This window comes from Choloepus didactylus, chromosome 15 (genome assembly GCF_015220235.1).
Source record: "Choloepus didactylus isolate mChoDid1 chromosome 15, mChoDid1.pri, whole genome shotgun sequence".
NCBI lineage: Eukaryota > Metazoa > Chordata > Mammalia > Pilosa > Megalonychidae > Choloepus > Choloepus didactylus.
In genome coordinates, this window is record NC_051321.1 from 37,413,844 (window position 1) to 37,427,198 (window position 13,355).

The 13,355-nt window shown below is 40.7% G+C and overlaps 1 protein-coding gene across 2 annotated transcripts in view; it reads right to left on the reverse strand.

Moving 5' to 3' along the window:
- The window catches only part of DNTT (DNA nucleotidylexotransferase), a 58,357-nt gene extending 46,063 nt beyond the window's left edge, over positions 1 to 12,294 (reverse strand). Inside the window, exon 1 of one of the 2 annotated variants that reach the window (XM_037805169.1) lies at positions 12,062 to 12,294. In XM_037805169.1, coding sequence (XP_037661097.1) covers positions 12,062 to 12,294 — 233 coding nt within the window. The remainder of the gene's footprint in view (positions 1 to 12,061) is intronic. The other variant, XM_037805170.1, reaches the window with a different exon arrangement.
- Positions 12,295 to 13,355: the final 1,061 nt, after the last annotated feature.

Here is a 13,355-nt window from a genome sequence, read left to right on the forward strand (position 1 = left end):
TAGTTGTAGATGTGTCTGAGTTGGTAGGAGCCACCGTATGATAGAGGGTCTTGGAACCATGGTTGTGGAGGTTGTATCTTATTTTCTGGTCATTGTGGAGCCAGTGAAGTATATTGGGAGTGGGACAGTGACAGTGTTAAAGTGCTATTTAAAAAGACTAATCTGGTACCCAGGAGACTTTGGAAGGGAGAGCAATGTGTTGGAGAGGGTTGGAGAGCAAGTTAGGAGGATGAAATAGCATACCAGGTGTGAGATGATCTTAACCCTCTGATTCCTGTGGGATTAGAAGGAAGGCAAAGGAGAAACATGATGGGCATCTGGCATTAGTTCACCAGAAAAGAGGGAAGTGGTGCAGAGTCAAATATCATCCCAACTTTTCTGTCATGATAAAGTAATTGTAACTTTGGAAGAAACAGGAACTTAGGAAATTACATCTCTTTGGGGAAAAGGGTAAGATAGTGAAATGGAAATTTCTTGCAGACATTCTGTGTTTGAAGGATGGCAGGAGATACAAATGAAAATACCCTGTTAACAGTTGGGAATCTGAGGCTGGTGCTAGAGGAGATTTCGAGGCTGGGAATCAGAGCTAAGACCACGTAGATGGAGAGAAATAAGTCATGGTAAGCCAACATTTTGCAAGGTTTGAAGGAAGAAAAGTAACTGCTTCTCTCTTCAAGGCCCATATAATTTCAAAAATTATTTACAATAAACTCCCTGAAGGATTCTTTATGTCAAGACTTTAAGAAGACAACAAAAGGATTAACAGTGTTATACAGGAGGTGTAATTCCATCTATATTTCTGTACTTCGGATGGAAACATTTTATTATTATTATAATATACCACGTATTATAATAATAAAAAGAGTTTGGCCTAAACCTTAGAAGGAGATGGGAGTGGCAAGAAGAAGACCTGGGACTCGTCTTTGAAATTCAGGCCCCTCTCCATTAACTCTCACCTCCCCTGCTGCCTCATCTCTAAGGACACACGTGGACAGTGTGGGAGTGTCTGAGTTCACACTATCGGATGAGGACCATATGCATTTCTTATACAGTTAGTAGAAGTGTATTTGTGAATGACAGGCTATAAATCACATGAAGGGAGACTGATTTAAACTCCCAATTTCTCCTTATTAAGCAGCTAGCAAACAAAACAACTACAACCAAAAAACAAATAAATAGCACACACAAAAACCAAAAATCAAACAAACAAAACCTCTGAGGCCATTCGCACAGTGCTCCTCAAAGTTGGGTACTGGTTGCCACTGGCTCCTAACAAGGTAAGTCTAGAAGAAAGTCTGCAATTAGAAATAGTAATTTAACACCACCACAATATTTTAATTTTATTTTTCTAAAAGTGTTGGTATGCAACCACAACTGGTCCTTCACCACAAATAATTTAAGAAATACTGTTGAGAGAATAATGTCTGCTCTGGCCCAGTCTACGTTTCCCGTCTTGTGCTGCCTGAGCTCAGCCAATCTTCTCCGTGAGGCTGCTTAGATACGGGCACAATGCACTTCCTTGCGACGGGGTTGCCACTGGCCCTTTGCACACTATTCACAGTCTCTAAGTGTACCTTTGTTCGCTTTCAGTTCTGAGCCCTTATCAAACAGTATTACTAAGGAGAGCAGTGGGTTCTGCTGAGAATTTCTTACGGCTGTGTTGTGGCAGCTAGCTGTCTATTTGCTGGTACAGCAGTTTTCTCTCTGCTTGAGCACTACACATTGAAAATATAAATAATATTGTAATATTACTAGGTGCCAGATACCATACCAGGCACATTTCACACGTTCCTTTATTTTATTCTGTCAATAACTCTATGAGGTAAGTATCATCATCCCCTTTTTAGAGAAAAGAGAACTTCAGAGAGGTTAAAGCATCACTCAGCTAATAATCGATGGGGCTTGGATTTCTTCCTAGGCCTGTGTTAATCCAAAGGTCCTGTGCTTGAGCAACCTGAGCAGACCCCAAGTCTTTTGCTTGTTCCTTGGCTATGGAGGGAGCTGCCCATGACCTTCCTTTTGGTAGAAAGAATAACATTTGCATGGGTGTCAGGATAATAATAAAAAGAAAGATCCCCTACTGCTACCACATAGAATTTAGGTTTTGCTCTTTTATGTCTAATATAATATGGGCTATAATAAGACAGCAGGAATAGAACTGTCCCAGAAAACGGAAAGAACTGTTGCCATAGCCACACACCAAGATGGTGACACCATGGGAAGTTGTCAGGCTCCCTGAGGTCAGGGTTTCACTTAAACCTCAGAGAGAGACAGGTGTGCCGAGGAGGAGCCCAGGGACCCGTCTTCCAAATTCGGGCCCCTCACCATCAGCTCTTACCATCCTCACCCCCTCTATCTCCTCACCTAGGATTCCCCTGGACAGAGCCCTGCCTTCTGACAGAGGCATCCAAAAAGCCTGAGCAAGTGGGGAAGGGGCTTGCTGTAAAGTAGTCACACAAACAATAAAATGTAGGTGGACACAAAGGAAAAAGACGAGAAGGAAATATGCCAGACTATTAGCAAAAGTAATAATAGCTATGCACATGCACGTATGTGTATATATTCTTACTTAGTCCCCACAACAGCCTTATGAGGTGCACAATGTAATTTCAGATGAGAAAACCAAGGCTTCTAGAGAGCACATGAAGTCAGAATTCAAACCCAGGTGTGCCTGACGTGAAGCAACCTCTTAACGTTCTGCTAGATGTGGTTAGACCCCTGAGTGAGGTTTTGTTTGTTTAAATACTTTTCTATTTTCTATCATGAATTAGCTATCACCACTTTTTTCCTTAGGGAAAAAATAAGCATGACTGTTATTTTTTTTTTTTTATCTTCATTTTATTGAGATATATTCACATACCACGCAGTCATACAAAACAAATCATACATTCGATTGTTCACAGTACCATTACATAGTTGTACATTCATCACCTAAATCAAGCCCTGACACCTTCATTAGCACACACACAAAAATAACAAGAATAATAATTAAAGTGAAAAAGAGCAATTGAAGTAAAAAAGAAAACTGGGTACCTTTGTCTGTTTGTTTGTTTGTTTCCTTTCCCTATTTTCTACTCATCCATCCATAAACTAGACAAAGTGGAGTGTGGTCCTTATGGCTTTCCCAATCCCATTGTCACCCCTCATAAGCTACATTTTTATACAATCGTCTTCGAGATTCATGGGTTCTGGGTTGTAGTTTGATAGTTTCAGGTATCCACCACCAGCTACCCCAATTCATTAGAACCTAAAAAGGGTTGTCAAAGTGTGCGTAAGAGTGCCCACCAGAGTGACCTCTCGGCTCATTTTGGAATATCTCTGCCACTGAAGCCCATTTCATTTCCTTTCACATCCCCCTTTTGGTCAAGAAGATGTTCTCTGTCCCACGATGCCAGGTCTACATTCCTCCCCGGGAGTCATATTCCACGTTGCCAGGGAGATTCACTCCCCTGGGTGTCTGATCCCACCTAGTGGGGAGGGCAGTGATTTCACCTGCCAAGTTGGCTTAGCTAGAGAGAGAGGGCCACATCTGAGCAACAAAGAGACATTCGGGAGGAGGCTCTTAGGCACAATTATAGGGAGGCCTAGCCTCTCCTTTGCAGCAACTGTCTTCCCAAGGGCAAATCCTGTGGTAGAGGGCTCAACCCATCAAACCACCAGTCCCCTATGTCTGTGGTCACGTTAGCAACCATCGAGGTGGGGTAGGCCAATACCCCTGCATTCTCCACAGGCTCCTCAAGGGGGCACGAGATATTTTTTTCCTTGTTTTTCTTTTTTTTTTTTTTTTAACTTTCCTTTCTTTTTTAAATCAACTGCATGAAAAAAAAATTAAAAAAAAAAAAAAATACAATAAAAGAACATTTCAAAGAGACCATAACAAGGGAGTAAGAAAAAGACAACTAACCTAAGATAACTGCTTAACTTCCAACATGTTCCTACTTTACCCCAAGAAAGTTACCTAATACAGCAACATTTCTGTGAACTTGTTCCTACTATATCCATCAGAAATTAACAGACCATAGTCATTCCTGGGCATCCCCAGAACGTTAAAGACTGTTATTTTAAAGAGCAAATAAATCTAGGGCTGGGGCTCAAGGACTTGCCCACAAAGGTCCTTGTTATAAAAGGTGACAGGAACCCTCAGTCAGTCACCCCCACCCTCTCCCAAAGACCTCAAAGTGCTGCTGAAATGGTTGCTCCTGAAATATCAGTGGATTCAATTCTGCACGTCCATCAGGTTTCTCAGCCATGACCAGTTAATAACATGTTGGACTAAGTTCGGAGGCCTTGAACCAAATACAGTAATTGTGTACTAGGATATGTCCCTCAGCTTCTTCTCTTTCAACTAGTGATTAACTGTAACATGCTTGGCTTGGTCCCTTGGCTCCTGAGGGCGGGGACAGTGGTGTCATAGTCTCCAGATTATAATCACCCTCGGTGCCCAGCATTTGACCAGACTTAGAGTAGGGGTCAACAGATTTGGGTTGAATGAATAAATGGATCAATTAATCAATAGCTCTAAAAGAATGTTTCTCAAACCCTAGTGTCTACCAGAGATGCCCAGAAAGCTGGGTTACTGATATCTGGATAAGTAGAAAATATTCAATGTAATTCTTTAGCTGGAAAATGCTTAGTATAGTCTTCAATAGCCAATAGAGGAAAAACACTGTTTATTAAGATCACTTCACTCAAGCAGCGTTGAGTTATTCTAAGCATAAAAAGCCCTTGTTAAAATAACTTGCTGTTGCTCTAATTTCAACAACAAAAACTTATTCTCTGCTCCCAGGAACTTTCCCAGCATTGCTTGCAGTAAGATATGAGGGATGTAACCATATGGTCTCATAATCAGGATGTTCTTGAAAAGCAAGCCTGAATGACGGGAGGACCTGAAGATAACAAGGAGATGCTGACCAAACAGCTTTCTCTCTTCCATTTATTTTTTTTTTCCCTTTGTGCTTTCTTCTGGCTTTTTGCCGTTTTTTGTCTGTTTGGGGTTATAAAAGCCCAAATAATTCTTCTCACTCTGAACTGGTCTTGGAAAGCCTTTTTTTCCCTCCAGTTCCTTGTTGATGCATCTTCAATAAACTCACCTTCTCACCAAAGCAAAGAGACTTGTTTCTCTGTTTGAGGTGGGATCAGGCGGGCCTGACTATTTAGAACCGTGTTTTCTACTGGTAACATTACCATTCAGATACTGGGGCCTTATTAGCAGAGATTCAGAGTCAGTAAATCTCAGCTGGGGCCCAGGGATAAGCACTTTAACAAGTTTCCTGGGTGGGTCTGAAGTAGTCGGTCTGTTCTGGTTATCTACTGGTGCTTGACTGTAGCTGTGTTTTCCAAAATGGTGCTCATTTCACTGGAAGTACTTGAAATAATTTTAGGAGGTTCACAGATTTATTTATATAAGCACATCAAACCCATGGTGTCACAGCCCAAGAGGGCTTTTGTAGCCAAAGGACTAAAGAAAGCATGGGACACATTCTGAGACATGAGCTTTTATTATGGGGCTTATCTACAGGGTGGGAAGTCAAGTCACATTGCCCTGAATTCAGGAGCTGCTCTGAATGGTGGCAGGTTCAGAGCTCAACATGAAGATACTCCACACTTTGGAGGGACTGAATAAGCTGGTTATAAGGGCTTGACATTCCAAGAGGTATGAGAGCATAAGTGGGCTTACAACTAGGGAGGGATTGATTGTAATCAACAGGGAGGAGGGGAGAATTATAGATCATCTTGTAGATAACAGTATCTCAAGGAGTCTCAGGGAGGAGGTAGTTATAGATTACATTTAGCATGGAGGCCTGATTTTACAAGGAAAATAGGTCAAACATTAACTGTCCTAGGTCATGCAAACTGCTGTGTACAGTCTTCAAGACACTTGGGGGCCCAGGGTTCCCACACATGGCTTAAACACTGTCAAATTATTTAAATTAATTGTTTTAGTGGCAACTAAATGAAAAGTGTTAAGTACATTATATATATGGTAAGAGATATTCCAGGAATCATGAATGTGGCACTCAAATGTCTGGGAAGCCCTGTAATTAACTCTCAAATATGGAATTAACACACAAATCTCAGTTCTGAGTCTTTTTCTCAGATAGTCTTTCTGCTCTTTCCACCTTTCTTTGTCTAGTCGGCTCTGCCTCGCCATATAACAGAAAAACTTTCCAGGAAGAAAGAGTCAGCCATCCTCCTTTTCCTGGAGACAGCCTGCTCCCCAGTCTGGCTTCCCCAGTCCTGATGGATGGTGACCTTTTAACTTTGTCCTTGAAACTATTTTCTTTCCTTTGGAGAAGTCTTTCCCAATTCTTCCCATCTGATGTGGGACTTATTTTGTAAACAAAGACTTTAAATAGTCATTTACAGTTAAACCAGCTGTTTACCATTTAAAAACCCTCCTGCCAGTTTCACTTAGCAGCTGATCTATTTCAGAATACCTGAAACAGAAAAATCAAAGCAGTTTTGTAGCTGGTTTGATACCACACTCTTGCTGGCACCAGTAAAGACAGGTTTCTATTTCCAGCCCTGCTGTATTTGTGACTGAGAGGGTCTTGTCTTGATTTTGGGGGGGCCCCATCTTTAATGGGATAATGAAAAATTTTCATTAATCTAAAGCCCATAAAATTTGAAATACAAAGTAATTTGGACCAGAGCAGGACTAAAACTTTACAATACATACTTTTGAATTTATAAAAAGTAAAGTCTTTCTTATTTTGCTAATTACAAAAGTACTACTTGTGCATTGTAGAACTTTTTGTTTTTTAATTACAAAAAATTACTCTTTGGCTGGTTTCATATTTACCAGATAAATCATTCTTTGAGCAAATAATTCTTGAAAACTACTGTGTGTAAGAAAATTGTTTAAGGTCTGTGTTTGAGTTCTGCACTGTAACCCTGCCCCCACCCCACCCCTTGTTGCCCCCACCCTCCTGGAGTCAGGGAGGGGTAACTAATTGAGAGGAAGCGTAAAGCCAAGGGGGAGAGCCGGGAGCCAATCACAGGCAGCGAATCTCATGGGCGGGCCAGGGAGGAGCCCTTTCCTCTGGGAGGGCTTCCGGTGGGGCCGGATCTTGGAAACAGGTAAGTATAGAGAGAAGCCTTCAAGGTAGGGAGGTAGGAGTGGGCAAGAGTTAGAAAAAATGTAATGAAATGCCAGTGAAGATGATATTGGAACTGGAAGGCACCTAGAGATGGGCTAGTTCAACACCTTATTTTCTAGCACAGGTAACTGTTCTCCTTCATCTGATGTTCCGTTTATTTTGTAAACAATGACTTATAATATTTTGATTTTAGGCACCACATATTTGAAGTGATGGAACATTCAGGTGGAAAAACCACAGATATTACCACCATGAGATTCCTGGGAACTTTAGAGGCAATCAACAGATTTGGGATAATGAGCAAGGCAAAAGCCACTTTTCAAATGTTACATAGTGAATGGATGGAAATTATAGGCAGCCGGGTTAGAGATAACTAAAAATAATACCAGAAGGTTGAAAGTAATGGTTGTGGAGGCAAATGTTGGGGGAAAAAAAAAGACTAGTGCATTTCTTGGAATATATAGGATGCTATTTATTCATTTTGTTTTTAGGTGACAACAAAGATACAATCCCTGATTCCCTGTCTGATTGTAAATTCCTTGCCTGCAGGGCCCAGATCTTATATATTTCCTATTTCCAGAACCTAACAAATATTGTACAGAGTGGGTACTAATAAAGCCCCTTATTGGTAATTACATGATGGTGTATCTTGCACCCATTGAAGACAATGCCTTCCAATGATACTCTTGCAGATAAATTACGGAGGTTGGGGCAGGATGATAGTATCATCTGGTGGGTTTCCAGCTGCTTGGACAGTATGTGGAGCTCAGCAAATGTTTTGAACTGCTGGGTGAATGTACAGCCAGAGAGCCATCCCTTCTGGCCTCAGCTCTTTAGTCCTCAACATCAAAAAGTTGAGACAAGACACAGATAATAGCTTAGTTAATGTGTCCATAGAGGAGGGTTGATGACAGAATAAAGTTTTAGAATAGCTCAATGTACTAGAACCCAGGATGAAATGAAAACAGGACAACAACCAGATTCTAATCCTTCCTTAGCCTGACCTCGGTGACTCAAAATTGTGAAGTTGCCCTAAAATGTAGGATTTGGGTCAAAGAATATTTTATTCAATATCCTTTTCATGAAGGTACAAAAATGCCTCACCAGACTTGACAGCCCCTAATTTGTGCTTTAAGAACCAGCTTCCTATGACATGCTGAATAGCACGTCTTTTGCAGTATTACATAAACATTAATGAAGCCCCTTTCAAATATAAAGATATAGTGCACATATGCTGGAGAATGAAATCACTCCAGATGGTTCAATTCATCCAGGTACTTCATTTCTAATCTATGGGTTTGGGCCTGAGCAAAGCAGGAATCTGTTTTGTTTTGTTTTGTTTTCCCTCAAATTTAATCCTCCTGGCAGCCAAAGAACATGTTAGGAACCATGGAGATTGTTGCCGATTTTCAGATTTTTTAAAATCTTGGCTCCTCTTTCTTTGAATCTTTATATACTAGGAAAGCAAGGTATAGCCTTTACTATTGAGAAGTATCATTTCTTTTAAAACCTAACTTTCTTTGCTGTTTTCACTTTAAAATACATGTATGATTAATATAAGATTAAAAAGAAGGAAAACACAGAAAATAAAAAGTTATAATCCCTCCCTACTGCCCCCCAAAATAACCACCCATAACATTTTGATGGATTTCCTCCCTGTCTTTGTTCTATTTGTTTATGTACTTGACCTGTTTCATATATAATTTTATATCTTGCTTTTCATAACCTTATGTTATAAGCATTTGTCAATTATGTTAAAAATTCTTTTTATCCATTATTTTTAAAAGATCTCCATTGTGGAGAGAGAACGCTCTTCTTAAGGGTGTTACCATAAAGGTCAATGGATGGCTAATCAATAAGAAAATAGAGCGTTGAGCCCTCTACCACAGGATTTACCCTTGGGAAGACGGTTGCTGCAAAGGAGAGGCTAGGCCTCCCTATCATTGTGCCTAAGAGCCTCCTCCCGAATGCCTCTTTGTTGCTCAGATGTGGCCCTCTCTTTCTACCTAAGCCAAGATGAGAGGTGAAATCACTGCCCTCCCCCCTACGAGGGATCAGACACCCAGGGGAGTGAATCTCCCTGGCAACGTGGAATATGACTCCCGGGGAGGAATGTAGACCCGGCATCGTGGGACGGAGAACATCTTCTTGACCAAAAGGGGGATGTGAAAGGAAATGAAATAAGCTTCAATGGCAGAGAGATTCCAAAAGGAGCTGAGAGGTCACTCTGGTGGGCACTCTTACACACAATGTGGACAACCATTTTTAGGTTCTAATGAGTTGGGATAGCTGGTGGTAGATACCTGAAACTATCAAACTACAACCCAGAACCCATGAATCTCGAAGACAATTGTATAAAAATGTAGCTTATGAGGGGTGACAATGGGATTGGGAAAGCCATAAGGACCACACTCCCCTTTGTCTAGTTTATGGATGGATGAGTAGAAAAATAGGGGAAGGAAACAAACAAACAAACAGACAGACAATGGTACCCAGTTTTCTTTTTTACTTCAATTGCTCTTTTTCACTTTAATTATTATTGTTATTTTTGTGTGTGTGCTAATGAAGGTGTCAGGGCTTGATTTAGGTAATGAATGTACAACTACGTAATGGTACTGTGAACAATCGAATGTACGATTTGTTTTGTATGACTGCGTGGTATGTGAGTATATCTCAATAAAATGAAGATTTAAAAAAAAAAAAAGATCTCCCTTGTGGAGAGAGAACTCTCTTCTTAAGGGTGTTACCATAAAGGTCAATGGATGGCTAATCAATAAGAAAAAATTGCACCTTACTTTTGTAGAGCTGTTTTAATTATCTAAGCACTTTGATGCCCATCACCTCATTTGGTGATCACAACAGAATGAGCATTTATCAGGAAACTGAACTCAGAAAGGAGAGATGAGGGCCTTGCCCTACACCACATGGCTGGGAAGGGTCAGAGCCAGGGTGTAAGGTCCCCAGATTTCTTAGCTAGAGATTCTGCCCTATGATAATTTCTATTTTTTTTCCCTGTTAAAAGCCAATATATCTATGTACAGAAATTCCATTTGAGAGTAGGACTTCTACTTCCTGTGGTTTATTTTTGCACTGTAGAGCACATTTTTATTGCATGTGCCTTCTGAGCTGCCAGCCTGGGAACTCTGCCCCCCTCACATGCACAGCAGCAGTTTGCTCACCAAGCACCGGTTTCCTCTGTGCCGGAGCAGCTGCGCTACGCCCCGGCAGCCGGCATCTGTGGCTCGGGGCTGCCTCATCACCACTCCTGGCAACAGAAGAAACCTGCCCCTGCCGTCTGCCTAAGTACCTGCCTCAGCCACCAAAAGCTGTACGTATTCCTGGAAATGTCCATAACTAGATCAGGGCCTCTTGCTGGATATTTGGACTTTTTAACAGGGAGCTTTCTCTATGTAAGTGCTACTACAACCCATTTGGCTCTCCCCTTCCTGCCTCGCTTGCCAGATTTCTATACCACAAAAAGCTGGTCTATATTTGTAAGACTTTAAATTTCTGCTTTTTGGCTTTTTATTTACATAGTCTTTTTTTTGACTTTTATTTACATAGTCGTTTATGTAGGTCTCTGTAAACAGACTTTTATGTAAGTCTGTAAGATCAGGCAGATTTAACAATTAGATGAAATTTACTATTTCATGAAAAAGCTGTTTAGCCCCAAATGAAATTGAGGGTGGATAAGTGGAGTTTAAAAAAAAGAAGAGGGAGACCATATAAAGAGAAATCAGATGAGAAAAATAGACAATGGACCCAAGAATTTCTGTACTGAGCATTTTAGTGGAAACTAGAATGTCTCTGTGGTGCGGACTTTTCACATGAACTATGGGGATTGGCAAAAAATGCTCTCCTCTGATTATTGACTTTTGAAAGATAGCTTCCCAATAATTTAAAACTGACATTCTCTTATTAGGAAAAGTCCTTGTCAGCTTTTTTTTTTTTTTTCAAATGTCAAATTCTATTTTAAAATAAAAATTTATCTTCATATGGAATTCTGAACATCCTCCCTGAAAAAATTATAGCCAGTCTATTCCTTGGACGTACGAGGCCAGCCCCTTGTGTTGATCATCGCTCTTTTCTCATTGCAATCCCTCCGGCAGTTCTATTTGGAACCATCTTTTATCTCAAGATTCCAATACCGTTTGTTTCTGGATTTTATTTTGTTTTCTCTTCCATCTATTTGAGACCAGTGAAGAGCTTATATAACAGTTAAGAAAAACTAGGATAATTGCTGGGCTAACTGAGTGAGCTTGTGAGTGAACCAATCTAAGTGACACAAATGGGTGTCTTCAACTGCCTGCTTGCCTGGGCTCTGATCTCGTCATACTCAGCGTGGTGTCCACTGCCCCTGGACACGGCTGGCACTGTATCTTTAGCCAGCAACCTACCCTCTACAAACCCCACTCAGATTGCTCTTCAGAAAAGCATGAACAAAGCACCACTTGCGGGTCTGTGGTGAGCCAGCTACAGTCATTAATCCTAACCTATCACAGACACTGTTTAGGTGAGAACCAAGCAATTGCACCATCCTTTCTATGCCAAAGTAGCTAAATTTTTTTGATTGAATTCAAGTGGTATTTTGTTCAATTTGGTCAAGAATGATATTATTGAGTGGCTTCAGCATTAAAGTTTCCAACTAGCTTTCTATTTATCATCCCTAGATTCCTCATCTCATAATAGTGAATGGCAAAAAAAAAAAAAATATATATATATATATATATATATATATATCTTCTGGTGCCAGCTAGTTTCAATATAATTGTGTTGAGTCCCCACTCATGTCTTTTCCCTTAATTAATTGGCTCAAATTTGTTCTTGATTTCAAAACTGTTCTTCTCCCAGTGGGAACATCATCTCTTCCAAATATGGAAGAAAACATACTTTCCTTGGTTTTCAAAGGTGCTGTTCACAAACCCCTGCTTATTTACAAAATGAGATCAGTGATGTCCTACCTGAGTTCGTTTTCAACCCTGAATCCCTTCCTTCGGGCCAACTCCATGAGGAACGTTCTGCGGGTGGTTCCCATTTTCTTCTCCAAAATGAAGAGGACCAAATCTTGAAACTTGATGTTGTGAGGAGTGGAGGCCACCGGGGCATCCGTCTGTCGGGGTCTCTTCTTCAGAGGACCCGAGCAGGCTGCTTGCTGCAGATCCATGGGGAGAGGCTGCTGCTGTGGCTCTGCCATCCAGGGGCGTCTCCAGAAGTGAGGGCAGAGCCTGCTGCCTCCTTTATGAAGAGCTTTGATGTCATCTCACCAGCAGACTCTGAAACCAGGGCAAGGCTTCATGGGCGCTGCCCTGGCAACAGCTTCCTGCTGACGAGCAAGGGGGATTTTATATCTATCTCTGTTCAGTTCACTGCATCCATTACAGACATGATAATGAAAACAGTCAATTGCTTTCATATACATAACCTCATCAGATCCTCAAGAATAACCTTGTGGTCAAGGTATGGAGGCATCACTAATCCCGTATTATTTATCTACCATCTATCTGTCTATTTTTAAATTTGCTGATGCCCCTCTATGGTTTTATTTTTTCATCCCTTTAACCTCCCACCTCACTTCTATTCTCTTCCTCCTATAGACAATCATTGCAATGTGCTTGATTTCTATAGATTGCATGGGTGTTATTGTACATTATGTGTGGTTGTTTTCATTTTACATCAATGGCATTGTTATATTTCCCATTCTGCTGGTCATCTTAATTCACTCAGAACCATGTTTTTCAAATTCATTCATGTTGCTCTGTGTTCTAATCTGTTGTGTCTAACTGTGTGTGGTGGACATTTACCAGATTTTTCCTATGTTGGTGTTATTTTATAAATGAGGAAACCAACTTACTAAAAATCACAGAATAAGGGACAGAACCAGGACTTGAATTCAAGAAGGTTAACTCCAAATCCTGTATATCTTGGTTATTTTCAGTGTACTAAGGTTGCCCAGAAAACAGTCTGTTATATGACTCCAAAATAGACCTTTCAGGGTGTGGTGGATGAATCTTAGATTAGAATCCCTGCCATAAGGAGACATTTTAATATGTTTATAGGCAAAATAAAATATGTGACTTTCATCAGCATGCTTTATAGCTCTTATTTCTTGAGCATCTACTAATAGGGCCAATAACAAGCCAAGAACTTACAAGCCTTAGCTGATGGAATCTTCACAACTCAACTGTCAGGTAGGTATTATTATCTTCATTTAGTTAAACAACTTGTTCAAGGTCACAGAGCTATTAATGGGTCACA